At 41.8% G+C, this 25,134-nt stretch overlaps 1 protein-coding gene across 6 annotated transcripts in view; it reads left to right on the plus strand.

Moving 5' to 3' along the window:
* IL1RL2 (interleukin 1 receptor like 2) overlaps nt 1-24,287 on the plus strand; it is a 40,197-nt gene extending 15,910 nt beyond the window's left edge. For 5 of the 6 annotated variants that reach the window (XM_058684553.1, XM_058684552.1, XM_058684548.1 and 2 more), the window contains 6 exons: nt 1,436-1,510; nt 8,986-9,115; nt 10,055-10,191; nt 11,954-12,097; nt 21,487-21,648; nt 23,771-24,287. In XM_058684553.1, coding sequence (XP_058540536.1) covers nt 1,436-1,510; nt 8,986-9,115; nt 10,055-10,191; nt 11,954-12,097; nt 21,487-21,648; nt 23,771-24,138 — 1,016 coding nt within the window. In that variant the 3' untranslated portion in view covers nt 24,139-24,287. The remainder of the gene's footprint in view (nt 1-1,435; nt 1,511-8,985; nt 9,116-10,054; nt 10,192-11,953; nt 12,098-21,486; nt 21,649-23,770) is intronic. The other variant, XM_058684549.1, reaches the window with a different exon arrangement.
* Nucleotides 24,288-25,134: the final 847 nt, after the last annotated feature.

Below are 25,134 nucleotides of genomic sequence, written 5' to 3' on the forward strand. Positions count from 1 at the left end.
CCAGACGGGTGGAGAGCAGGAGAGTCGCATGATGTGACTTACATTTCTGAAAGCTGAGTGTGCCTGCTGTGCACAGAATGATCCCTACAGAGGTAGGAGTGGCATGTAGGAGGCAGGTACAGAAATGCAGGTGAGATATCAGGTAGGTACAGGCAACATGGTGGCATTGAAGATGGAGAGATGTGGCTGGGTTCAAGGAATTTTAAGAGGTAAAACCCACAGGTGTTAGTGTTGGATTGAATATGGGGTAAGGGATATGGCAAGGTCAAGGGAGTTAGGCCTTTTGGCATATGCAATGGGCTGGTTGGTGACATTATTCAATGAAATAATAGAACTCTGAAGGAAAACTGGATTTAGGAAAGAGATCATGAGTTTGGTCATGGGTAAGTTGAGTACTTGGAGGTGCCCACGTGGAGATGTCAAGTAGGCCAAGGCTATAGTCTAGAGAAAAGTCTGGAGATGCAACTTTCAAAGTCCTTGGCCTTTAGATGGTAATAGAAGGGTGGATATGAATAAGAGTACCTAGGAAAGAGTAGAGAGTGGAAAATAGAGGGGTTAGCTGTGAAGAAGGAGGCACACATGAAGAAATGTTAGGAGGTGAAATTAGTTTGACTTGGAGGTTGGTAATTTGAAGAAGTAAGAGAAGGGCTGCTGCCTAGAATGACTTCTAGATTTTAGCTTTGTGCGATCCAGAGCAAGGTGGTATATTAACTGGCCGGTGATGATTTCTGTCTGGAACACACTGAATTTGGATGCTTTGTATGTAGAATGTGCAAATATTATTGTCATTATAAAGGATATATGTTTTTGCATTTTCCTAGCTTCCCTCTTATAGCTTCTCTGTGTCCCACCCCAAATCTAGAGGAGGCATGTGGGGCTAGGCAGGTGATTGCTAAATGTTGGTGGACAAATTGGGAAGAGAAGAAGTGGAGAAAATTGAAGGGCTGACAAGTCAACACAAGGGAAGACAGTGATACAGTGGAAGTATAATGGAAGAGGATGGGATATAAAGAATGTGGAAAAGCAGGGAGAGAGGATGGAGCAGTGAGACATTAGGATCATTATCTCACTGTAGGACCCAGGCCAGAGCTTTGCTTAAAGCCACTGCTTACAAACTGCATCTGGATTATTAGGTAATGAGATTTTAGTACACAATCTCATCAGTTTAAATTTATACCAAACACAGAATGGCGAAGGGAGCTCTCGTGGTAGCCCAGTGCTTAGGGCTCTTCCTTAGCAATTCAGTTATTTCTGGTTTCAAAATAGGTATTTATGGGATGGCATTTCATCATGCCATGAGCTTTGTGTTTTCCTTGACTAGTATTAACTGAAGATCTGCTTAGTACCGTGTTTTCTTTACACTAGCATTGGATAAGTAGTTGGGAAGGTATCATACATGATTCTAATGCAATTTCACGTGGGTTTGATTTCTTAGCAGAAACACATGGATATGCAGGAAGAATTCCTAAAATCATTTACCCAAAAAACAATTCAATTGAAGTACAACCTGGTGAGTAAAATTATTGAAGCCATTGAAATCATAAGGGGAGATTAATATACATGTTTAATATAAAACCAATTAAATTTCATTGACTGTCCTGAAATTTGACAAGGCATTTGTTAAAAATTCATGTCAAAAATGTTGGAAGAAGTTAGGAAAACAATTGAATAGAAGAAATAAAGAGCGCGAAAAAGAAGAAATAGAGATCTTTTCTAGTAAATATTAAAGTATGTTTAATTATAAAGCTATAATAAATAGATACTGCTATTTGTATGCAAACACGAAGATTAGATAACATAACAGAAAACAATAAGCATATGTTGGAATACACAGAAATTTAGTAAAGGAGATATGTAGAGAAAGAGATATAGTGTATGTGCAATATTAGTAAAACTTGTTAAATGTGAAGAATATGTAGTTCATTCTTTATCTCATATCAGACACAAAAATACAGTTTTGATGAATTAAAGAACTACATATAAAAATAAGTCCTCAAAAGTACCATTGAAAATAAAGATAGGGGTGCCTGAGTGGCTCAGTCAGTTAACTGTCCAACTTCGGCTCAGGTCACGATCTCGCGGTCCGTGAGTTCGAGCCCTGCGTCAGGCTCTGTGCTGACAGCTCAGAGCCTGGAGCCTGTTTCAGATTCTGTGTCTCCCTCTCTTTCTGACCCTCCCCCGTTCATGCTCTATCTCTCTCTGTCTCAAAAATAAGTAAACATTAAAAAAAAAAAAAAAGAACATAAAGATAAATCAGGGCACCTGGGTGGCTCAGTTGGTTGAGTGTCCAACTCTTGGTTTCAGCTCAGGTTATGGTCCCAGGATCATGAGATTGAGGCCCAAATCAGGCTCCATGCTAAGCATAGAACCTGCTCTGGATTCTCTTTGCCCCTCTCCTGCTCACAAGCACTTACTGTCTCTCAAATAAAATAATAATGATAATAACAAAAGATAAATTTATGTCCAACCTCAGAAGGATGTATTTTCTACACATAGAACCAGTGGAAGAAATCACAGAAGATTAAAAATTAGACTATCATAAAAAATTTAAATGTATGTATATGTAAAAAAACGGTAAAATCAAAATGTGAAAGACAAACTAAGAATGTTTTGAACAGAGGTATTAAAAAACAGCTAATATAATTTCTGTAGAAAATTCCAAGAAATCAAAGAATATGAATAATCCAAATGGGGCAAATGAATAATTCACAGAAGAATAAAAGACTAAGAAAATATGAAAATATATTCACCTGCGATAAAAAATATACACAAAAACAATGATATCTATCCATGAAATTGGTAAGGATTAAAACATATATAATACCAAATATTAGCAAGGATACTATGGGGAGTGTTCTGATACATGACCAGCCATGAATATGAGCAATCATTTAAAAATGTTTAGGTTTAAAACTCTCCAAAGGTTTCCCATCTCAGACTAAAATTCAAATAGAAGAAATAAAGAGCGTGAAAAAGTGGGGCCCTCCAGTGGGGCCCTCCACGGTCGACTTCCCCTTGTTAGCACTTCACATGTGCTTGGACCTCATTTATTGCAGCTCTCCATTCAGTCCTTCTGTTTTGACCACACTGGTATACCTGCTGTTCCTTGAACAGTCAAGCACACTTCTACCTCAGGGACTTTGCACTTGCTGTTTCCTCTACTTGAAACGCTCTTCCACACACATCCCCATGGTCTGTTTCTTCACTTCCATCGGGTCTCCACTGAATGTCATCTCACCTGACCACCGTGTTGAAATAGCACACCTCACTCACCACCATGCTCTAGCCGTTGAGCTTTCTCTATGTTTTCATAAAGTACTTATCACCACCTCACATATTTTGAACTTGTCTTGTTATCTCTAATTCTATTTGAATCTATGCTTCTTAGGAGAAAGCTTTGCATCTGGTTTGTTCCCTCTGATATCACCAGTGCTCGGAACAATTTCTAGAACACAGAAGGTGCTTATGGTGGCAGGGTGGCTCCATCGATTAGGCACCTGACTCCTGATTTCAGCTCAGGTCATCATCTCACAGTTTGTGAGATCGAGCCCTGTGTTGGGGTCTGTGCTGACAGCGTGGAGCCTGCCTGGGATTCTCTCCCTCTCTGCCTCCTCCCCACTTGCTCTCTCTCTGTCTCTTCTTCGAAGTAAATAAATAAACATTTTTTAAAAAAGATGGTGCTCAAGAAATAGTTGCTAAATAGATAAATAAGCCAATGGACTGGTATAGACTCTGCAGAGGGAAATTCTAGTATGTGTTCAGACCCTTCACAAATATGTATAACTTTTGACTCAGTAAATTCTAGATGGTAGACCACATACAGCAGACACAGATCCCCAGCGTCCCAGATACACACACACACACACACACACACACACACACACACACATATGTATGTATATATGTATCTATATGTATGTATACATATGTGTGTGTATATCTTAAAAATTAGACTATCATAAAAAATTTAAGTGTATGTATATGTGAAAAATGGTAAAATCAAAATGTGAATGACGAACTAAGAGAGAATGTTTGGAACAGAGGTATTAAAAAACAGGTAATATAATTTCTATGGAAAATACCAACAAATCAAGGAATGTGAATAATCCAAATGGGGCAAATGAATAATCCACAGAAGAAAAAAAAAGACTAAGAAAATATGAAAATATACACATCTGCAATAAAAAACATACACCAAAACAATGATATATATATATATATATAAATTGTGCTTACTATGTTCAAGGAAGGAAAAGACATGATTGAAATTTTCAAAAGACAATTGAAAACTTTTAAAAAGAGTAGCATATCAGATTTGAAAAAGAACAAACGAAACATCAGGACTGACAAAGACAATACCAAAACAAAAAATTCAATACAGAGTTTAATAGCCTATGAGATATTTGAAAAAAGAACTACTGAACTAAAATATAAGTCAGGAGAAAATGTCCATGATTAAGCACAGAGAGACAAAAGAATAAGAAATATAGAGGCTAGAGGAAGAGGATCTACAGAGCTAACCTGTATGTAACTACAGTCCTAGAAGAAAGAGAAAAGAGAAAAATGAGAGCAGAGGCAATATTATTTAAATGATAATCTGAGAATGTTCCAAACTGATAGACAGATCAATTAAAAGACCCTGGAAGCTAAGGAGACTCAGCAGGATAAATAAAACCAAACCTGCACCTTAAAATACCACAGTGAAACTGCAGAAAACCAAAACCAAAGGAAAAGTATCTTAAAAGTTAGGGAAAAAAGAAAAAAAAAAAAAGACACGCTCTGTGTGCAACAGTAAAACCACTGTTTGAAACTTCAATGGAAATAACAGAGGTTGTATGCTGAAAAAAAAATGCTGCTAATTTTATAATCAGTGAAAATATGGCAAACTAAAAATGACAAACTTTGCCAAGCACAGTCTTAAAAGGAACTACTGCAATGCTCTTTAAGCAGAAGGAAATGTTTCCAGATTGTGAATCAGCTATGTAGGAGGGAATGAAAGAGCAATGTTGATGTAAATATGTGAGCAGATCTAAATGAATCTTGACTGCATAAGGCAATAATAATGACGATTGTTCATGGAATTTAAAATATACATGATGTTAGAATTCCCAACAGCATTTGCCTGTATGCTAGGAGAAGGTCAAATGTAATTACATTCTAAGACGTTACATTCTCTTAGAAGAGAGTGGAGATATCAGTAATATCAGACTTTGATAAGTTTGAGGATCTATGTTTTAATATTTAAGGCAGCCCTAAGATAATAATAATTTTTAAAATATAGGGTTATATGGAGTAATAAAAAAATAATCAAGAGCAAGGTAAGAAGTGATCCAAAAGAAGGAATCAAAAGAAAGCAAGGAGGAAAAGACAGATATAGGACAGATGCTACAAATAAAATATCTATATAAGTTAGTCGATTTAAATACACATATATCACCAATTATATGATGGACTAAATGCTCCAAATTAAGATTGTCACACTGGGTTTGAACAAGAAATTAAAACTCTGGACTGTCTACAAGATGCTGGAAAAGACTGGAAAATGATATATGATATAAACACTAACCAAAGTGATGTTGGTTTAATTATACTAATATCAAAGTAGATACGAAGGCAGAATGCATTATTAGAGATAAACAGGGATACTTCATAATGATTGAAAGTTCATTTTTGAAGCTATTAGATACATAATAACATGGCCTTAAAGGTGTGTGTGTGTGTGTGTGTGTGTGTGTGTGTGTGTACATACAGAAAGAGAGAAAGTTCAGGATTACAGGGAGAAATGGACCAATTTACACTAATAATGGAATAATAATGGGATAATACCAGCCACGGTTTTCACAATAGCTGATAGAACAGGCAAACAGAACACTCTGTCATGACAAACAAAATGTGTCCAACGAATGGCCTGATGTTTATATTACAGAGCCCTGTGCCCAGCTATTACAGATTACACATTCTTTCTAAGCACAATGAAATGTTTGATAAAATAGACCATATATTGGCCTATAACAACAGATTGAAATCATTGCAACTACATATTGTCAGAAGTTAGAAATAAGTAATAAAAAGACAATTAGAATAACCGTATCAAATCAAATCAAATAAACAATCAAATAAAAACAACTCCTCTCGGGGCACCTGGGTGGCTCAGTCGGTTAAGCGTCCGACTTCAGCTCAGGTCACGATCTCACGGTCCGTGAGTTTGAGCCCCGCGTCGGGCTCTGGGCTGATGGCTCAGAGCCTGGAGCCTGCTTCCGATTCTGTGTCTCCCTCTCTCTCTGACCCTCCCCCGTTCATGCTCTGTCTCTCTCTGTCTCAAAAATAAATAAACTTAAAAAAAAAATTAAAAAAAAAACAACTCTTCTCAATAGCTCATGGATAAAAATAGAAATGAGAAAATTATTTGACAGTGAATACTAATAAAAAGATTACAGTGAGGTTGATGAGATACAAAGATTTGATCAGAGCACGCTTGTTAACCTGAGTTAGGAAAAGAAGATGGTTGCAATATCTATGAGCAGCACGCTCACCCCCGAAGACAGAAAAGGAGAAACAAAATAAATCCAACAGAAATGGAAGAGATCAGGGCACCTGGGTGGTTCAGTCGGTTAAGCGTCCAACTTTGACTCAGGTCATGATCTCGCAGTTTGTGAGTTTGAGCCTCGCATCAGGCTCTGTGCTGACAGCTCAGAGCCTGGAACCTGTTTCGGATTCTGTGTCTCCCTCCCTCTCTGCTCCTCCCTCACTCATGCTGTCTCTCTCTCCCAAAAATAAATAAACATTTTTTAAAAATTAAAAAAAAAGAAGTGGAAGAGATGAGGTGAAAAGTAATAGCAGAAAATAGTGAAATAGTAAATGAACGTGCAATTGAGTGATTAACAAAGAAAAGTTGTTTTTTTGAAAGTGGGATGTGATTGGTAGCCCCCTGGATGATTAAGAAACGAGGGAAGGGACAATCTGAAGGAAAAAGAGGCTATCACCATAGATCATATACACATGAAAAAGATCACAAAAGGATATTCTGAACAACTTAGTGCCAAACAATTTGAAAATCTAAAAAGAAATGGGCATTTTATATAAAAATCAGCACAGAGGACCTGGCACAAGATTTCAGAATAGGAATAAGACTATAAATTTAAAAATCTTGCTACAAACAAAATTCTGTATCTAGTTGGCTTTTCCCGTGAGCTCTACAAAGCAGTTAGTAAAGAAATTTAGCAAATTTAAACAAAATGTTTCACAGAGCAGAAAAAGAGGAAACAGTCATTAACTCGTTATATTAGGTCAGGAAACTCTTAACCCTCAAACCCAAAATGAACGTTGTTACAAAGCAAACTTCAGGCCAATCTCATTCATCAACACAGATGAAACACTCTAAGCACATTTTTAGCAAATTTATTTTAACAGCATACATAAAGAATGTTACCTTGTGGCCTAAGTTGGGTTTACATGAAACAATGCCAAGCTGCTTCCTATTAGGTAATTCATTCTTTTATTTTGCATTAACAAACCAAAGGAGAAAAAATAATATATTCACCTCATAGACACCAAAAACCATGAACACCTAAATTAGAATTTTTTAAAAAATTTGTTTAATGTTTATTTATTTTTGAGACAGAGAGAGACAGAGCATGAATGGGGGAGGGTCAGAGAGACAGGGAGACACAGAATCCAAAGCAGGCTCCAGGCTCTGAGCTGTCAGCACAGAGCCCGACGCGGGGCTCGAACTCACGGACTGTGAAATCATGACCTGAGCTGAAGTCAGACGCTTAACCGACTGAGCCACCCAGGTGCCCCAGAATTTTTTTTTTTAAACTTCCTTTAAAACTACAAATGTAAGGGAACACCCTTAATCTGATTTTTAAAAATCTATCTTTAGAAACCTGTAGAAGAAATAACACACTCAAGACTGAACTCTTAAACCCGTTTCCTTGGTTTTGAGGGAGAGCCAAAATCTCAATAGAGTTTCATTTTTGCTGAATCTATTTATAATGTTGGTAGGGAAATGTAAAGACTGACTAATAGTTAAGACACTCTTGTCCCAAGCAGGCTCCACTCCCAGCACAGAGCCAGATGTGGGGCTCAATCCCATGACCTTGGGATCATGACCTGAGCTGAAATCAAGAGTCGGATGCTCAACCGACTGAGCCACCCGGGCACCCCCCATACTATTTTCTTGATGGGGTGAAGGTGGTATGGATATGCGCTTTACATGTATATTCTATACTTTTTACTATACATGTGTTATAGTTGAGAATTTTTTTTTTTTTAAAAACCTTAATTCCAGCCGGAATAAAGAAACATGAAGTAGACTATTTAGAAATAGAGTAACTTTTTATGTCGTGTAAATAGATGGAATTTATTAGGCTCATGGAACCAAACAAAAGAAAAATATAAAATAAATACATATAAAAATAAAATAAAAATATAAAATTGTTAAATATAATTTGTGAACATGTGTGGAGTCAGGATAGGGGTCACGATTGGTAAAGTATTTGGAAGATTTGGAACTAGAAAACCAGAGTTCATGTCTCATTTCTTTCTCTAATGTGTGACCTTGGGGGCAGGTCACTAATCTATCTGAACCTCAGTATTCTCATCTGTAATATGGACCTTATAGCACCTCCTTTTTTTTTTTATTGTAGTATAGTTTTGAGGATATAAAGACCTAAGGAGACAATGTGTGTGAAATACTTTGTCAACTTTAAAGTTCTTTGCTAAGTTTCCTAAGACTAGAACTAGTATTTGTGTCCCTAATACTGTGGAAGACACTGGCCAGATATTCGGCTGTTTAGACACCCTGGAAGGCCACTTGTCCCCTATTATTTCTGTCCAAGGAGAGAATAAAGTAGATTAACGTTGACCTCCAAGGGGTATTTTTGGTAATCAAAACATATTCCAGGCTCAGAAGCAAGAGGTTTTGTTTAGCTGATCATTTTTTATAGACTTTTCATGTAATATTTATGAATTTGTTTTTTACAGGCACTACCCTTACTGTAGACTGCAATATAACAGACACAAGGGATAATACAAATCTCCGATCCTGGAGAGTCAATGACACCTTGGTGGATGATTACTACAATGAATCCAAACGAATCAGAGAAGGATTTGAGTAGGTGTTGTGTTTTTCTGACTTCCCTAAAAGTTGGCAAGAATTTCTTCATTTAAATTATTTTGGGGGCGCCTGGGTGGCTCAGTTGGTTGAGTGCTGACTTTGGCTCACGTCATGATCTCGCAGTCCGTAGGTTCGAGCCCCATGTCAGGTTCTGTGCTGACGGCTCAGAGCCTGGAGCCTGCTTCAGATTCCTTGTCTCCCTCCTCTCTCTGCCCCTCCCCAACTCATGCTCTCTCTCTTTCTCTCTCTCTCTCTCAAAAATAAACATGAAGTGTTTTGATGCTAGTACTGCTTTTTTTAGATGCTTCTCACTGATCCCTCGTTACTCCTTTTGGCTTTGTCTCTCAAAGATCTTGCTAGTGCTATGCACGGCCAAACCTTCTTGAATCAGGGGGGTGTGAGGTGTTCATGTTATCAGTCCTGCTTACACCCTAGTCAGACACATGAGGCAAAGCATCAAGTATGGCCTTCATGCAACAAGATCAATTTCTCCCAACTTAAAACCAGCCTCATTCCTGTTTAGTTATATCATGAGCTATAGACCTTCTAGGCTTCAGTAGCAAAACAGGCAGCAACATAGGGACTCTCAGGGGATATAGGGCTTAATCATTAGCTAATTGAGTGGTATAAACCCAATTTGTGATTGTTTACATTGGGTGGTATAAATCAAGACTACGGAAGGCAGAGGGCAGGAGAAATTGTGTTGAACCCTTCAGGGCTGATAAGTTAGGATAAGTGGAGAGGACCAGGCCAAGGCTCTGGAGGGCTGACGATGCTATCTGTAATGAACAGAGCCACACTTCCTTGTCACCTTCCAGAAGAAAATGAAAAATCTCCACACACCTCACTGAGCCACTCCGTGAAGCCTTCTTAGGGTAACAGGATGGCTGGGTAAATATGACTCCTGTATAACTGGGTGGTTCTTTTCTTTTACAGATCTCACATTTCTTTCCAGAAACATATTTTTTACACAGTGAACATAACCTTCTCAGAAGTGAAAATGGAAGATTATGGCCATCCTTTCATTTGCCATGCTGGGGTGTCGGCAGCCTACTTTATTTTAAAACTCCCAGGTAGTTGTTCGGTGGGGTACATGCTGTTTGGAGGGCTCAAAACAATGACAAGGAGACACATATGAAAACAGCAATGGCATTAAGCACTTGGCATGAGGCAGCAGGGTGATAGTCAGTAGAAGAACTCAGCATTCATTTCCTGTTTGGAAAGGTGACGGTTTTAAACTCATTTCCAGAGCAGAGAATATCAACACTCCTGAATGACCAACTCAAGAATTTCTGGCCATCACTCCTGTCTACTTACCAGGGGCTTTATGAATCTCATAAATATTGCACGACATGGTCTTCTTATCATGACCATTACAGTACCAAGATCCATGAAGTCTATACATTACAGGTTCCCAGACATGGGTCCTCCCAAAGGGAGGGGTGGCGTTGTTGTTCCAAGAGTTGGGGAAGGACAAAGAGAAGTGGAGGATGGATGGGAAGGGCGGATCTCTCTAACAGAAGCTAGAGGTTCAAACAGATGGTCAGGATGAGATTGGGAACCAGCGTGCAGAGCAGATCCACTTGGTTGTGCTGGGATTTAATCAACGGGTTGCTATTTCTGTTGACCCAGAATGTGTTTTAGTCACGATGCTTTGTTGTGCCATTTATTTAAAGACATGCAGTAGTGCATGGAGATGTCTTCCACCTCAGACTGTTTGCAGTATGGTGTGACTTCGGGCAGGTTGTGATAAGATCTTTAAGGAGTATTTAAAAAAAGGAATGTGCTCTGGGAGTTCAAAGAAAAGAGAGTCCCCCCCCATACCTACCCCCCCCCCCCACCTCCCGGGCCAGGCCATCCCCTACACACACACACCTTCTAGTGGGGACTAGAGCATCAGGAAGGGGCTGATGAAGGAAGTGGTGTATGCGGTGGGTTCTAAGAACGGAGAGACTTTCTCTTCCTCTGTCCTTCTTCCACTTTTCGAATTCTCTCCTTCCTAGAGCCTCCTTCCTTCCGTGGCAGCACTGATTTGGGCTGTGGTAAGGGAGAAGGCTGTGTTCCTCTTCTCAGTGGTGGTGGTGGTGGTGGCGCGGTGATGTGGGAGCATGTCTTTAGGGACTTGACATTCCAGAGGAACTGGTTCTGCTTCTTGGTCATCTCCCACCCACTGCTTTTGCCATAATTGCTCCGCAGTGGTGTTCACAAGCAGAGCAGGGGTAGACGCCCTTTCTGAGATCGTGCCTTGCAGGCAGGCCCCCAGCCCAGACCTTGCCGGCACAAGGGGGGCAGTCTGGCTCTCTGCCAGCCTTATGGAGACAACAGAGTTGGCTTTCAGGGGAGGCCGTTGACGGCTCTTTATTTATGACAGACATCCTGCTGCTCAATTTTTGGTGCCTGTGGAAGCAGTTATAACAGGAGTAATCAGGAATGTTCAAGAGAACCACCAGGTCTTCCAATACACACGCTTAGGCTCTACCTCTGGAGAGTCTCGTGTTGACTAAGTAAGACCTGGTTGTGTGTGTTTTGGGAGCAGTTCTCATGCATAGGAACCATGCTGTATCCACCATCAGAAGTGAGAGTTCTGCAGGATTTCCTTCCCCAGGTTCCCAAGAGTACATTTGCTTCCTGAAATTCATGGTCCACGCTAGATTATTCTACTCCCATATACCTGTTATGTAACTGTAAAAAAAAATATTTAAGCAGTATCCTCATTGACCTCTCACACATTTCCACTTGGTATTTGTAATGTGATCTGTATAAGTAAAGTGTATAATTGAGTCTTTGTATTATGATTATTTGATTATTTATGTATTTATTTGCTGTCGTTTGTAGCCCCGGATGTTCAAGCTTACTTGATAGGAGGGCTTGTCACCCTGATAGGCGCAGCAGTGTCTGTCACATACATCTACAACATTTTTAAGATTGACATTGTACTCTGGTATCGAAGTGCCTTCCTTTCTACTGAGATCAAAGAAGGTAAGTGTGGGTAACCAGTGAAAAATGCCTCATACTTGGTTGTTGCTCATCCATATACCCATTGTAAATATACTTTCACATATTTTACTAGCTTGCCTTTCATGTTGTTGGCAAATTGGAAGGAAGGAATCTTCCTGGAACTTCTCATGCTTCAGGGAAACAATTGGTCTGTGGTCACCAGTGTTGTTCAGTTAAATAAGGCTTGCAGGCTAGTGGTGACTGAGCAAATATTTGCAAAGCAACAGGAGCAAATCATCTTCCGGGTCCCACTGTGACCATTTTAGAGCGGTTCTCACATCTTCTGGTGTTTCCAAAAGAAGACAATTTCTCCTGGAGCGACAAAGGGCTCCCCATCTGCGATGCATCTTCAACATGGTCGGCACATGAACAGAATTTACATCCTGAGGAGTGATGAGCTGCCTGCAGCTGGAGCTCATTCTAGGCCCTGTGCTTGGTACCTGAAAGATTTAAGAGTCAGAGGACTCTCAAGGCTGGAGAGAGACCTGAGTTTGCATTTGGCTCTCTACTTACTCCCGTGTGATCTTAGAAAGTATTTAAGTTCTTCTCTCTCTGGGCTATAGAATGGAAAGAAACATGAAGGAAGGAAGGAGAGAAGGGAGGAAGGAAAGAAGGAGAGAGGGAAGGGAGGAAGGAGGGAGGGAGGGAGAGAAAATGATCAGAGCCTGCCTTACAGAGTATTGTAGGAACAACTGAGTTCAAGTCCAGGAAAGCACTGAGCAAGGACCTGGGGCACAAGGGGCATCTTGTTGTCTGAAGGCCAAAGCCTTCAGCTGCCCCTGCCACTCTGCCCTGGGTTTCAGTTTGGTCTGCGAAGCGTCTGTCCTGCCAGCACTACTCAACACACAAATGCCTGTGAGATCCTGAAACTCTGAGGAGAAGGCATTTCCCACCATCATGGTTTTTTTTTTTTTTTTTTTTTTAATAAAGCTTATTTATTTATTTTGAGAAAGAGCTAGAGAGCGAGCAGGGGAGGAGCGGAGAGAGGGAGACATAGAATCTGAAGCAGGTCCCAGGCTCTGAGGTGTCAGCACAGAGTCTGACGTGGGACTTGAGCTCACGAGCTGAAGTTGGATGCTCGACCGACTGAGCCACCCAGGCGCCCCTGCATTCTCTTTTGATGGCACAGCTCAGTCGCGGAAACCTGACTCTGTGTGTCCAGCGCAGCCTGAAGCGCCTCTAGGTTGCGGACAGTCAGCTGAACGTGGGGTTTGTCTTTGGGGCCGCAGTCCCTGCAGAGTCTCCCTGTTGGCCGCGCTCCTGCCTGCCTGTGGGGCAGGGGACCAGTGCATCACCACTTGTCTTTTCTGACACCCACACGTGAGTGGTCCAGCTGCCCTCTGTTTACTGCCTGGCAGGGAACTGCAGAGACTTCAGTGGTGTTTCCAGATCTCTGGCCCTGGTGTGTGGCTCACTCCCGGACTCACTGGGACTCCCAGGAGTCTGAGAGCTGAGGGCCTGTGCAGCTGTGGGCTGGTGAGGTGGAGTTTAGCAGGAAGAGATAAAAGGAATAGTGACTCACCCAGAGCGGGGGGGTGGGGGTGGGGGGGCGGTAGCTGAGCAGATGACAGACTCAGGGAGCCCCACCCTCTGCAGGGAGCAGGCTACAGCCCAAATTCAGGCTGAGAATTTGGACATCGGGGCTCACAGTCAAGCCAGGGTTCTATTTTTTTCTTAATTCCGAGGAGTACTTGCGTACTTTATGATTAATCTCTACAGCTCCGTCTATGAGAACTACCCCTGTAATTCCTCTCTGAGCGTTGGCTTTGACAATGAGTTAGCGATGAGACTTACGATTTGTCCCAGATGTTATTTCCAAGTATTGTATCCCTTAGGGATATTTCCTGAGTTATTTGGGAACTGTGGAGTAATGGGTGGCAAATACAAATGAGGAAATAGATGAAATGTGTCTTTCTTATGATAAGTTATTTACTCCAATGAGATTAGTTACGCTTTATAACATGAGTAATAGGTGTGTATAACTCAGTTTTATTGAGTCATCGACAGCCCTAATATCCACGAGTTCTGTATGTTCTCTATTAAATTATAGGAGTTGCTTTAAAAATTCTCCTTCCAGGCTGTGCAAGCGTGTGTAAGAATATAAGAGTGATCTTACACATCTCCTAGAGAGATTTGTGTGTGCCTCACCTGCTTCCAAATAGGTTTGTAGAGAATACAACAATGAAAAACAAACAAAGCAGGTACAGTGAACAGAGGGTAGAACGATAAAATAAAGCTTGGGGGTAGAATCAATGGCAAATCTTGGACACTTTTTAAAGATGAGCTTGCTTTAGAAGTAAAGGCAAAGCAATGACAAGATTCATCATGTGCTTCTCACAAATACCCTTCAGTTGCTCGTGACAGCACATGGCTTTGTCTGGGACAATTTTCCAAGGAAAAGTTTTTGTAGGGAGGCCTTATTTTTAAAGGGTGTAATATAAGGAACCTTGTCTGCAACAGCCTTCCCATGGTAAATGTAATAGCATGCTTAATGTGGCTTTTCTTCTAGTGTCTTCCATGTTAAGGCTAAAATGCCAAACCTCATGCAATTTAGTAAAAGCACCTGAAGGCCAGATGGATTCTATCTGATTTCTCCATTGGTCCAGTTTGATCAGGTTGGAGATTTAGCAATAATATAAGAAAAGAAAGTAAGGGCTTGAATAATCTTTAAGCGATCTGTCATAAATATTAATTTATGCAAACAAACTTTGTATTTTTTGCCGAGAGCCAATAAAGTCTTATGCAGATGCTTTAACATTGAGAGTAGGGCTGAGCCTCCTCAGGAAATTAAAAAAGTGTGGCCAGAATCTACATGAACTGTTACCCCACCACTATATAGAGGCAGGCTATGGGGGTATCTGCCAGCAGGCCATTTTCTCAAAAAACTTACCAGTAGGTCTACATTTCCACAATTTTTGAATGAAATAGACAGTTGAGGGGAGTGTCCAACTCATCATTATCTATTGCCATTCATTGTCACTTTCCCAATTGCTGTTCCATTTACTATGGCTAGGAAGCAAATTGCCTCAAAACTTTGTGGCACAGGGCAGCCATTTGTATTGCTAATGGGTTCTGTGGGTCAGGATGTGAACAGACACAGTGGGGATGGCCTGTCCCAGCTCCATGATGTCTGGGGACCCAGCTGGAGGACTGGCAGTTGATTCTGGCCATCAGCTGGTGGCCTCGGTTTCTCTCTCAACAGCCTCTCCTTGTGGTCTCTCGGTGTGGGCTCCTGAAGCCCACAGGAGCCCACACAGCGTGGTGATTGGCTTCCAAGGGCTAGTGTTTCAAGAACAAGAGAGCCAGGAAAAGCCATATTTTCTCTTAGGACTCAGACCCGAAATTTCTAGTGTCAATTCTACCACATTCTATTTGCCAAGGCAGCTATAGAGTCCTAGCCAATTTTAAGGGAGTGGAAGTAGATTCCACCTCTTTGTGGGGGGTGTGGTCAGTTCTGAAAGAGCATGTTGAACTGGAAATACTGCTAGGGCTATTTTTGCAAAAAATGCTGTCTGCCACACTTGCTCGAGACTAATCAGGGAGAAACTTTGTGAAGTTTCCTCCTCCCAGTTCTCATCTCGGCCACACCAGAGGGGCGGTGGGCTTGGGTTTGACTCAAAGCTGTGCACTTGGCAGCTGGAAGACTGGACAAATAATTCAGCCTTGTCTGTCTCAGCTTCCTTACCTGCAATCTGAAGGTATAAACGTGACCCTTACTGTGACTGTGAGAGACACAACCGTGCAGTGCTGGCAGGCAGTCGGCTAAGACGGCCCTTCAAAACTGCAGGCGGATGCGAAAAGCAAAATGGCGTCAGCTTGGTTTTTTGCTATATCGGGTCAATCAGTTATGAGTTGATCATTTGGAAGTGACAAGAGCCCACTACGTTTTGAGAACAAGTCGTGAACATAAACATTTCTACTCAAAAGCTTCGAAAGAAAAAAAAGATGACTGAAAAATTGGGGGCATTTTATATTTTGAGTTTTTAAAAGGTGTGAGTCCTTCACTGCCCGTCTCTTCTGTCCCGAAGTCTGCACGTTGCACAGCACAGAGCAGCTGTATGTTCAGACTCCTCACATAAAAACACGGAATTGGAACACTGTCAAAAGAGAGAATTCAGGGGGCGCCTGGGTGACTCGGTTAAGCGTCTGACTTTGGCTCAGGTCATGATCTTGTGGTTCGTGCGTTTGAGCCCTGCATCGGCCTCTCCACTGTCAGCACAGAGCCTGCTTCGGGTTCTCTGTCTCCCTCTCTGCTCTTCTCCCTTTCACACATACTCTCTCTCTCTCAAAATAAATAAATAAATAAATAAACATTAAAAAAAGAGGAGAGAGTTCACTTAACAAACATAGTTTTTCATTTTGTTACTTTGTTTTATTTTGTTTTATTTTATTTTGTTTTATTTTATTTTATTTTATTTTATTGTTTGAATGAGAAGGAAGAAAGAGAAACAGCCTGAGGGAAGAGAGACACTGGTGGCAGGGGTTCCAACAGAGGTGGTGATGAACATGGATGTTCGTTGTAGTTTCTAGACCAGGAAATACTGTATTCACTGGGGAGGCTCTGTTATGTGGCAAAGAAAGTACCAAGCCAACCACCCCTTTACCATAAAAAGGATAAATATTATCATATTTTTAAGTGAGAAGATTTAATTCCTTTCTAAAGTGGTTAAAAGCATAAAGCCTTTATGAAATCTTAAAAAAAGAATTCACATGTCCCCCAGCTTTAGAAAATCAAGTGTATGACATTAAATTTAATACAGAAAAATATCCACTTATGGAGTAGCGGTATAGACTAGTAACATTGAAGACATTGCACAAGGAGTTTTAGCTCGGTTGGGTTTTTGCCAACTCTAGACACAAATTAATCATCCCTTTGGCATGTGACTTATGACCCTGATTTATTAAAAAGCAAAATCTGCTCATGATCTAAAACTTCTCTCTCTCCTACATAGATGTAACCTCCTTAGAGCCTCTGCAAAATCAAGCCCCATGCAGATATTTGGCAGTGACTGATAGAGACCTCCTCTGTCCCGTTTCTTGCTCCAGACACTGAAGATAGAATCACACCAAAAGAAGCCCCCATTTTCACACAGTGTCCTTTTACTACAGGGGGTAGAGAGATTGAGGAAGAGTGTGCCTGTGTGCACATGTGTGTATATTACCATTTTCCACAGGATGACCAGGGAGGGTAGGCAGAGACCAGAAGGTTGTCAGTGGTTGGGGTGAGACTTTATGGAAAATGAGAAAAGGCTACATGTAAACTCTAAAGTTCTGTGCACATTTTCACTACAGATCTTCCTTGATTTATGATGGGGTTGCATCCCAATAAACCCATCATGAATTAAAAATATCATAAGCTGGGGCGCCTGGGTGGCTCAGTCGGTTAAGCGTCCGACTTCACCTCAGGTCACGATCTTGCGGTCCTGAGTTCGAGCCCCGCGTCGGGCTCTGGCCTGATGGCTCAGAGCCTGGAGCCTGCTTCCGATTCTGTGTCTCCCTCTCTCTCTGCCCCTCCTCCATTCATGCTCTGTCTCTCCCTGTCTCAAAAATAAACATTAAAAAAATATCATAAGCTGAAAATACATTCAATGCACTTGACCTGCAGAACATGATAGCTTAGCTCAGCCTACCTTAGACGTTCTCAGAGCTCTTACATTAGCCTACGGTTGGGCAGAATCATCTAACACAACACCTATTTTATAATAAAGTATCGACTGTCTCATGTGATTGACTGGATATGGCCCTGAAAGTGGAAAACAGCAGGTGTATGGGTACCGCATGGTTGTCTGTATATGGATTGTTGACCCTCCAGATCACGTGGCTGACTGGGACCTGTGGCTTTTGGGTCTGCCCAGCATCAGAGAGAGGAGAGGAATACATATCACTAGTCTAGAAAAGATCAAAATTCAAAATGTGAAGTATGGTTTCTCCTGAATGTGTATAGCTTTCAGACCATCATAAAGTCAAAAAATCATCAATCGAACCATCCTAAGTTGGGGACAGTCTTTAGACAAATACTAGACGAATACAAAATTCTACCTTCTTTTGTTGGGCTTAGAGCCAACCCTCTTTTCAAGTCTGTTCAATCCAACAAACTTCCATAAAAGAGGAATAGAAAGGGATGGCTCTCTCTTCGGTTCCTGTTAGGTTGGCTATGAATTTCTTAATAGCCCGAAGGTCAAAAATCACATTTTCTTTTTTTTTTTTTGAGTTTATTTTCATTTATTTTGAGAGAGACAGAGACAATGCGAATGGGGGAGGGGCCTTGAGAGAGAGAGAGGAGACAGAAAATCCCAAGCAGGCTCCGAGCTCCAGCGCCAGAGCCCGATGTGGGGCTCAAACTCAGGAAACCTCAAGATAATGACCTGAGCCGAAACCAAGAGTCGGATGCTTAACCAAATGAACCACCCAGGCACCCCTCAAAAATCACATTTTTCTAATGAGATGGTCACTCAAGCCTTCTAGCATGCTAAAGCTTCTTACTTGTTCATATGACCCCTGAGTAGAGCATAAACATTCCCCTTCCATGCCCTTCTCAAACTCTTTCTCTCCTTGATCTCTTTACCCTCCGCTACCAGCCCATTTTTTTCCTTAAGTCCGTTAATATCCAGGAGCTGCCCTACATCCTTTGTGAATTTTTCTCAAGAGCTCCAGGCCGTGGGGAAGTTTCTTTTCTTTCTGTTTCTCCAGTTCATGAGGCCATTTGTTATCTTGCAGTGCCTCGTGTTTCTATTTCCAAGTCTGTGAATGGTCTTTCCAGTTAGATGTGTCTTGTTCATCTTTAAGCAGGTGAGCACAGTGACTGTTACATGTGGTTAGTTGCTCAATAAATGCTTGGCTCATCCTGGTGATGACGAAATGTGCTGCCGTGTTTGGCTTCTCAGTTTCACACAGGAAGTTCCTAGAGTCTGCTCAGAGGCTTGGTCTCTAGAGTGCTATGCGCAATTGCAGTGATGGAATTCACTAATGGGTCTGAATTGTGAGAGACTTGGTCGGTTTTGCCAGGTACAGTTACGAAAGTCCGCCATTGCACAGGACCCATGGAAACTCCTGCCTTCAGTTCTCATTTTCACCACAGGGAGTGGTGGACTTAGAGTCAAAGGAGTCAGGTTGTAATTGGGGCTGTGTCATCTTGGAGAAGTGATGCTTATGTAATGGTGAAAAGACCATCCTCCTCATAGATCAATGTCCATGGGGTAGGAAACTCTGAACTGTAATTGACAAATCACTGGAGGCTCAATATGGACAAATCTGAGACTTAAAATCTTCACAAGGACCTAGTCAGAAGGGGTCAAAACCCACACTTTTGTGAGTGTTACCTCCTGGAAGCCTGACCTGGCTCACAGTAAATATCCTGCCCCCAGAAGGGGGAGGAGAAAAATCATTCTGAAATATCCTAGAGCACTGTGTTCTTATTAACAATGCCTGCCCTCAGGATAAACTAGTTAATGAAAGCCTTACCTGCTAGGGTGTTATCAGAGCCTAACTGACCTGTGCAGAGAGAAATACCCAACTCCAGCCCAATCTAGCCATCCTGCCCCACCTAAGTGGGGATAAAAAACTGAGCAATGCTTGTGAAGTTCATAATCCAGAGTCACTGAAAGACTGAGATCTAATCATAGGGACCATAGACTGCACACCTCACTACCCTGTTACTAAAGGGCGTTTTTTTTTTGTTTTGTTTGTTTTTTAGCTCTTTCTTTTACCTGGCACATTCTATCCAGCTATCAGGAAAAAGTATGAGTCATATTAAAAGGCAAAAACACAATTCAAAGAGACAGCAAACATCAGAGCCAGATATGGCAGGAATGTTGGCATTATCAGACTGGGAATTTAAAATATTCCTGATTAGACTATAGATGCTGGAGAGGATGTGGAGAAATGGGAACCCTCTTGCACTATTGGTGGGAATGCAAATTGGTGCAGCCATTCTGGAAAACAGTGTGGAAGTTCCTCAAAAAATTAAAAATAGAACTACTCTATGACCCAGCAATAGCACTGCTAGGAATTTATCCAAGGAATACAGGAGTGTTGATGCATTGGGGCACATGTACCCCAATGTTTATAGCAGCACTCTCTACAATAGCCAAATTATGGAAAGAGCCTAAATGTCCATCAACTGATGAATGGATAAAGAGATTGTGGTTTACATACACAATGGAGTACTACATGGCAATGAGAAAGAATGAAATATGGCCCTTTGTAGCAACATGGATGGAACTGGAGAGTGTGATGTTAAGTGAAATAAGCCATACAGAGAAAGACAGATACCATATAGTTTCACTCTTATGTGGATCCTGAGAAACTTAACAGAAACCCATGGGGGAGGGGAAGGAAAAAAAAAAGAGGTTAGAGTGGGAGAGAGCCAAAGCATAAGAGACTCTTAAAAACTGAGAACAACCTGAGGGTTGATGGGGGGTGGGAGGGAGGGGAGGGTGGGTGATGGGTATTGGGGGCACCTTTTGGGATGAGCACTGGGTGTTGTATGGAAACCAATTTGACAATTAGCTTCATATATTGAAAACAATAAAAATTAAAAAATAAAATAAAATATTCCTGATTAGTATGCCAAGGGATCTCATGGATAAAACCAGACAGCATGTAACAACAGACAGGTGATGTAAGCAGAGAGAAGAAAATCCTAAAAAGAACCAAAAAGAAAGCTAGCAATTAAAAACAAACAAACAAACAGCTGTAACAAAAATGAAGAGTGCATCTGATGGGCTTCTTAGTGGAGTGGATATGGCTGATCAGAGAATCTCTGAGCTTGAGGATATCACTCTAGAAACCTCTGAAACTGAAAAGCTAGAGAACAAAGACTGAAAAAAAAAAAGAAGAAGAAGATAGCCAACGAGTGTGGGACTACCACAGAAGGTGTAACATAAGTGTAATGGGAATACCAAAGGAGGAGAAAGAAAGGAACATAAATATCTGAAACACGACTGAGAATTTCCCCGAATTAATGTCAGACACTTCTGAGAGTACCAAGCAGAATAAACAAACAAAGAAACAAACAAACACCTAGACCTATCATTTTCAAACTGTAGAAGATCAAAGACAAGAAAATCCAAACACCCTAAAAGAAGCCAGACGAAAAAACACCTCACCTGTCAAGAAACAAAGATGTGTGCTTCATTCAACCTGCCCTCAGAAACGACACAAGCAAAAGACAGTGAAGAGGAATGTTTCAAGCCCTGAAAGAATGAGAGTTGCCTGGTGTGGCAGTGCTTGGCACTGAGCCAGCCAGTTGGCACTCCAAAGTCAATGAGCCCAAGGGAAGGATGTCAGGGTAGCAGCTCAGAGTTTCGCCGTGTTAGCATAAAAGAATGTGGTAGGAATAATCCCACAACTGTATCCCATTTCCTTTTCAGATGGGAAGCTGTATGATGCCTATGTCTTGTACCCCAAGCCCCAAAGAGAAATCCAGAGTCCTGAGGTGGACACACTGGTGTTGAAGATTCTGCCCGAGGTGCTGGAGAGGCAGTGTGGATACAAATTATTTATATTTGGTAGGGATGAATTTCCTGGACAAGGTAAGTTTTGAGTATCAAAGGTATAAAAGCAGCAGATAAAGAGGGAGAGGGAGGTCTCTGTGCCTTCACTTTACAAATGGTGGGGTGGGGGACTCTCCTTTCCTTCTCCATGGAAACATGGAGAGTCCTTTACCTCCCCAACCCACAGCCCCTGGGCCAAGTTAGGACCGAGCCTCTTAACTCTGGGGCCCATTCCTGCAGGAGGGTGACTGGGATGCCTGGTTGAAATAATGTGACTCTGGGGCGCCTGGGTGGCTCAGTCGGTTAAGCGTCCGACTTCAGCTCAGGTCACGATCTCGCGCTCCGTGAGTTCGAGCCCCGCGTTGGGCTCTGGGCTGATGGCTCAGAGCCTGGAACATGCTTCCAATTCTGTGTCTCCCTCTCTCTCTGCCCCTCCCCCGTTCATGCACTGTCTCTCTCTGTCTCAAAAAATAAATAAACGTTAAAAAAATAAAAAAAAGAAATAATGTGACTCTTGGCAGCCTTGGCCAAGAGACTGAAAGGAGACAAGGGCTCGTTTGCCCTCAAGCCCTTGAGACTAACTGCTGAACGTATTCCCTCAGCTTGAATTTATCAATCCGCTCATGTTTAAAGCTGATCTTGTAAACCTCAACCCCCCAGGCTTTTCCTGCATAAGTAAAATAGAATTCATTTATTTATGTCTCCCATTGGACAGGAGTGAAGCTTTGGGCTATGCAGGCAACCTATCTGAACCTCAGTCGTCTCATCTGTCAAATGGGGATGAGAATGCTTCCCTGACTTGGCCAAGAGAATGAAATGAGGCAAAACCTGAGCGGAGACGAGTATGGAGCTTAGCACATATGAGACATTCAGCAGATAAAAGTTTCCCTTTTGACCTACAAATTTTCCTTCCCGGAACTCTATACAATAAATGGCTGAATTTTGAAATAAACATCCTTTACTGGTCAAAAGGAAACCAAAATTACTTTACAACATCTGCTAGTGGCCTGTTCTGAGTCGTTTGCAAAGGTTGCTAAGTACTTTGGATTTGTAGGCTGCTCATATCCATGGTGAGCTACAACTATATCTCAGCCCTCATCTTCTCAAGTCATAAAATCATCCTCCATGAGGAAATGGAAATTTGATTTAACGCTTGCCATAAACGTGTGGGAGAGCTAAGATTTCGTAAGCACATTCTGTCGCTTACTTACTCGGCAAAATATTTATTGAGCGCCTACTATGTGCCAGTTAATATTCTAGGCACTAGAAATATAAAAATAAACCAAAGGGAAGAAGAACATGACCTTGGGAAGGCCACAATCTGTTTGTATATTCTAGGCATAAGGAGGATATAAAAATTAATCTTTATTGCTAAAAAAGGCCAAGTTGCATCCATAGCTGGATATTTCAAGAACTCTCCCCAAGAAATCATCAGGGGATGTTATTCATTTTCACATTAGTTCTATAAGTCCTGGGCCTTTAAGTAGCTGTGAAGCACAAAAGGAAAACACTGATAAAGATTAATACAGTGTTTGAGCTATCTACATTTTCCCTATCCTTTTAAAATCTATTTATGTAAAAAAATGTGTTAATCATCTAATATATACCAGCCCTTCGGCTAAGTTGGAGATATCAACTTGGGGATGATAAAGCCCTTGTTCGGAGTAGTTCACAAGGTGGAGCCTGAGGAAAGTGACAGCTAACCACCAAAAAATAAGACTTATGAATACCAAGGACCAATTTTTCAGGGAAAGTCAGGAAGGTTTCACAGAGGATGTGATAAATGTTTGAAAAAAAAAACAAAAAACTTTCACTGAGGAGCCTGGGTGGCTCAGTCAGTTAAGTGTCTGACTCTTGATTTCAGCTCAGGTCATGATCTCACAGTTGTGAGATCGAGCCCCATGAGATCCCCATGAGATCAAGAATGGAGCCAGCTTAGGATTCTCTCTCTTTCCCTGTCTCTCTGTCCCTTCCCCGCTCGCTTTCTCTCTTTCAAAATAAAGAAATAAACTTAAAACAAGTTTATTAATCCATTCCTAAGTCACCTTTATTTTAAAGCCCACACTGTCTTTCTGGGTCCCCTTTCTAATATTCTCAATAGCACTGAGGTCTGGGCTGTTTCACTCATGAGATAATCCACCTCTTCTTTCTTTATTTCCAGCTGTGGCCAATGTCATTGATGAAAACATCAAGCTGTGCAGGAGGCTGATCATCATCATAGTTCCTGAATTCCTGAGCTTTGACCTGTTAAAGAACATGTCCGAAGAACAAATCGCAGTCTATAATGCACTCATCCAGGATGGGATGAAGGTCATTCTGATTGAACTGGAGAAGGTCAAGGACTACACGGCCATGCCAGAGTCAATTCAGTACATCAAGCAGAAGCACGGGGCCATCCAGTGGAGTGGGGACTTCACAGAGCAGTCACAGTGTGCAAAGACCAAGTTCTGGAAAAAGGTGAGATATCACATGCCACCCAAAAGGCCTCCACCGTCTTCTTCCGCCCAGATGCTGAAGCACATGTACTGAGACCTCATAGCCGGCAAGTGGGGGGCCAAGGTGGGTTCATCACCAGTGATGGCATTGTTGGCACGGGGTGGCTTACAGAGGGACAACGATGCATCACACTTGGACCATCTGCTTGAAGCTTGCTACCGTATATACTTGTTGTGAGAGGGCCTGTGTCTGTTGCTTGTTTTGATCAGAGCTACTTCTTAAGGGAAAGACGTCACCTCTCCAGAAGGCCCTCCTTCACTTACAGACTCTCATGAACACTCCCTGAATGCAGAGATGTAGCACGTGAGCCCTGGGGTAATGGGGCGCGAGAGTTGTAGAGTGGCGGTTAAGATGTCAGGAAGTTTGGCATGTGGTGTAGCATCCGTGGGGCCAGAGATGGAAGTCAGGGAATGGCGGGGAGGGCAGGCGAGGATAATGGCACTTTTTTCATGACCACGGTCTTAGCACATTGATACTGGAAGCCACCTAAAAGTCACACAGACTAGTGGGGACCAAGTGTGGCGCCACTGGGATTGCACATTAGTTACCCTCCTGCTGGACTCCAGTCTTGAAAGACTTTACCCACCAAATCAAAAATAAGTAACAATTCGCTTGTTTTTCCAGCTGGCCTATGAAGGCCAGAATTCTTAGAAGCATGTGAGAGACACAGCTGGCACACCAAGATGAGGCAATTCTAGTCCACGTCAAACAAAGCCATCTGTCAGCCGGTGTCCCCTCATCACAGGTCAATCTGTGTTTGAACAAGGCATGAGGATTTTTGATGCTAAAAATTAGCTGTAAACTCATCTGTAAACTACTTTCAAAGACCTGACCTGAGGCTTAGATAGCGTCCAAGTTCTGTGGTTTTGATGACATCAAACCCAAACAAGTGACCTGCTATGGTCAGAATGTTGTATCTCCCAAATTTACATGTTGCAACCCTAATACCCAATGTCATGGTATTGGGAGGTGAGGCCTTTGAGGAGGAGGTGAGGTGATGGGTCGTAACGGTGGAGACCTCACGAATAG

The sequence above is a fragment of the Neofelis nebulosa genome, chromosome 9 (assembly GCF_028018385.1).
Source record: "Neofelis nebulosa isolate mNeoNeb1 chromosome 9, mNeoNeb1.pri, whole genome shotgun sequence".
In the NCBI taxonomy this organism is placed as follows: Eukaryota; Metazoa; Chordata; class Mammalia; order Carnivora; family Felidae; genus Neofelis; species Neofelis nebulosa.